The following is a 2774-nucleotide window of genomic DNA, read 5'->3' as shown; positions in this document are numbered from 1 at the left end:
TGACTGATAACGAGTTTTGACATGAAATTTCAGATTAAACACAACACGTCTTCCGAAAGTTCCCTGAGTCCGATAACTAGACATTAAAATTAAAATAAGAGCTCTTCATGAAACTAGAAACATCACCAACATCTAAATTTTGGAGAAGCCAGCACAAATGAAAGCAGAACGAACGTCAAGCCTTGAATCACGCCACCGCCGATCAAGAACCCAGTTCTGTGAACAGCCTTGTGATGATGGTGACCACATAAAACTAAAAGTCTCATGACACAAAGATGGACGTCCATGGGATAGACAACCAATAAAAAGCAAGACATTATTTTTAAAATAGCTTTCAATAGCATCAACGGTTGGATAAACTACTATGACCAATGATCTCCACGCCTGCGGGGACAAAAATAAAAGATAAATTTGCTGCTTTAGCATACATAAATAAATAATCAATAATTTCTTTTTTTTTTAATATTATTTAATATATTTTTGAATAAAAAATATTTTAAAAAATAATTAATACCACAAGAACTAAATTCCCAAGACAACAATAGAAAATTCCTACAGTGCACTGTTAATTACAATTTATAATACCTTTTTCCAGGTTTAGATCACATTATACAGGTGAAGTTGCTTAGTTACTCAGTAGATAGTTCAGAAAAAAGTGAAAGTAAAATGGTTATTGACGTGTCGATGGGTCTTTCACTTGAATTTACACGAAGACCATGCTATGCATGGGCGCGCCGAACCAGTCAAACAGAGTGCGACCACAACTGTAAAAGCAATTTGTCGACTTAGCTTGTCGCCTACTTCCCCTATTCGGGTGACCAATTGAATTCAGCTCGTGACACCAAGTTATCATCATCACGTATTATGCATTATTTAAAGCAAACACTCCTTTTGGCGATCATTGATGAGTGACCTTGTTTCAATATAGCAGGGAACATTTTGGTTCCAATACAGTCGTTCACAAGATAATGGTAGGATGGCCAGGAACCACATAACAGCTAACAAATTGATGTGCTTCAGAGGGGGGCACCTAACAGCTAAATCAATCAGCAGTAGAAAGCATTACTAATCGTAGCGGCACAGATAAGAGCTAGCATGACACCCATACAAGAGTTTATAATCCTAAGGTAACAACATATAAACAAAAAAGAAAGTACCATAAGACGAAAAATGCAGAGCCTGTAAATATAAACAAAAAAGAAAGATCCATAAGACGAAAAATGCAGAGCCTGTAAACTATAGATTGAAAATGAGTAAACAGAACACTACAGAATAAAAGCATAAAGCAAGATACAAGTTCTTAGCATCCAAATTTTCAAGACCTAAATTTCACGAGACGCTCATGAAAAATATCTCCAAAATTTTACCTTGCGAGACATAAAGAAAATGCTGAAAATAAATTAAAACTAGAATAATGGCACCATTGCCGCCAATCAAGAGCCCAATTCTCTCAACTGCCTTTCGGAAGACATAAAACTACAGTTCTCATCCAACATAGCTGATGTAAATTAACATCAACACGCAGGGCTCACTTGCCACCCTTCTTGGCAGCGGATTTGGTCACCTTAGCACTAGAAGCATCCTTCTTCTCCACGCTCTTGATCACTCCCACAGCAACGGTCTGGCGCATGTCCCTCACAGCAAAACGACCAAGTGGAGGATACTCTGAGAAAGTCTCCACCACCATGGGCTTGGTGGGAATCATCTTAATCATACCAGCATCACCGTTCTTCAGAAATTTAGGTTCCTTCTCCAACTCCTTTCCGGATCGCCTGTCGATCTTGGTGAGGATCTCAGCAAATTTGACAGCAATGTGACTGGTGTGGCAGTCAAGAACAGGGGCGTAACCATTTCCAATCTGCCCGGGATGGTTCATGATGATCACCTGGGAGGTGAAGTTTGCAGCCTCCTTGGCAGGATCATCCTTCGAGTTTGAGGCAACAAAACCACGCTTCAGATCCTTCACCGCAACATTCTTAACGTTGAATCCAACATTGTCACCAGGAAGAGCCTCTTGGAGTGCTTCGTGGTGCATCTCAACAGACTTAACTTCAGTAGTCAGTCCAGTTGGCCCGAAAGTTACAACCATACCAGGCTTGATGACACCAGTTTCCACACGGCCCACAGGGACCGTTCCGATACCACCGATCTTGTACACGTCCTGGAGGGGGAGACGGAGGGGCTTGTCTGAGGGCCTCTTGGGCTCCTGGATCTGGTCGAGGGCCTCGAGGAGAGTTGGTCCCTTGTACCAGTCCAGGTTGGTGGACCTCTCAATCATTTTATCATCCTCAAATCCAGAGATAGGCACGAAGGGAATCTTGTCAGGGTTGTAACCCACTTTCTTCAAGTAGGATGACACTTCCTTGATAATTTCATCATACCTTGCCTTGGAGTATTTTGGAGTGGTGGCATCCATCTGTGATAGCATAAACAAATTTACTTTAGTTTCAAATACCTCAAGCTTCCAAATTTTTAGAATTTAAAGCAAGGTAGAATAAGGAAAATGAAATGACTGGTGTAACTTGAAATGTGCACAAGCATACCTTGTTACAGCAGCAGATCATTTGCTTGACACCAAGGGTGAAGGCAAGAAGAGCATGCTCACGGGTCTGACCATCCTTGGAGATACCAGCCTCAAAACCACCAGTGGTAGAGTCAATGATGAGGACTGCACAGTCAGCCTGGGAGGTTCCGGTAATCATGTTCTTGATGAAGTCACGATGTCCAGGAGCATCGATGACAGTGCAGTAGTACCTGGTGGTCCCGAACTTCCA

At 41.7% G+C, this 2774-nt stretch overlaps 1 protein-coding gene across 2 annotated transcripts in view; it reads right to left on the bottom strand.

The window, feature by feature from the left end:
* LOC105137066 (elongation factor 1-alpha-like) overlaps window positions 1–2774 on the bottom strand; it is a 12624-nt gene continuing 9850 nt past the window's right edge. Inside the window, exon 4 of one of the 2 annotated variants that reach the window (XM_011042643.1) lies at window positions 1–327. Coding sequence is in view for 1 of the 2 variants with exons in the window: in XM_011042644.1 (XP_011040946.1) it covers window positions 1529–2416 (888 nt within the window). In the remaining variant the exon portion in view is untranslated. Of the gene's footprint in view, window positions 328–1188; window positions 2417–2774 lie in introns of those variants that run through there. The other variant, XM_011042644.1, reaches the window with a different exon arrangement.

This window comes from Populus euphratica, unplaced genomic scaffold, assembly GCF_000495115.2.
Source record: "Populus euphratica unplaced genomic scaffold, PopEup_1.0 scaffold63.1, whole genome shotgun sequence".
Taxonomy (NCBI): Eukaryota; Viridiplantae; Streptophyta; class Magnoliopsida; order Malpighiales; family Salicaceae; genus Populus; species Populus euphratica.
Note: the sequence above shows the minus strand (reverse complement) of the source record. Positions and strands in the feature narration are given on the sequence as shown.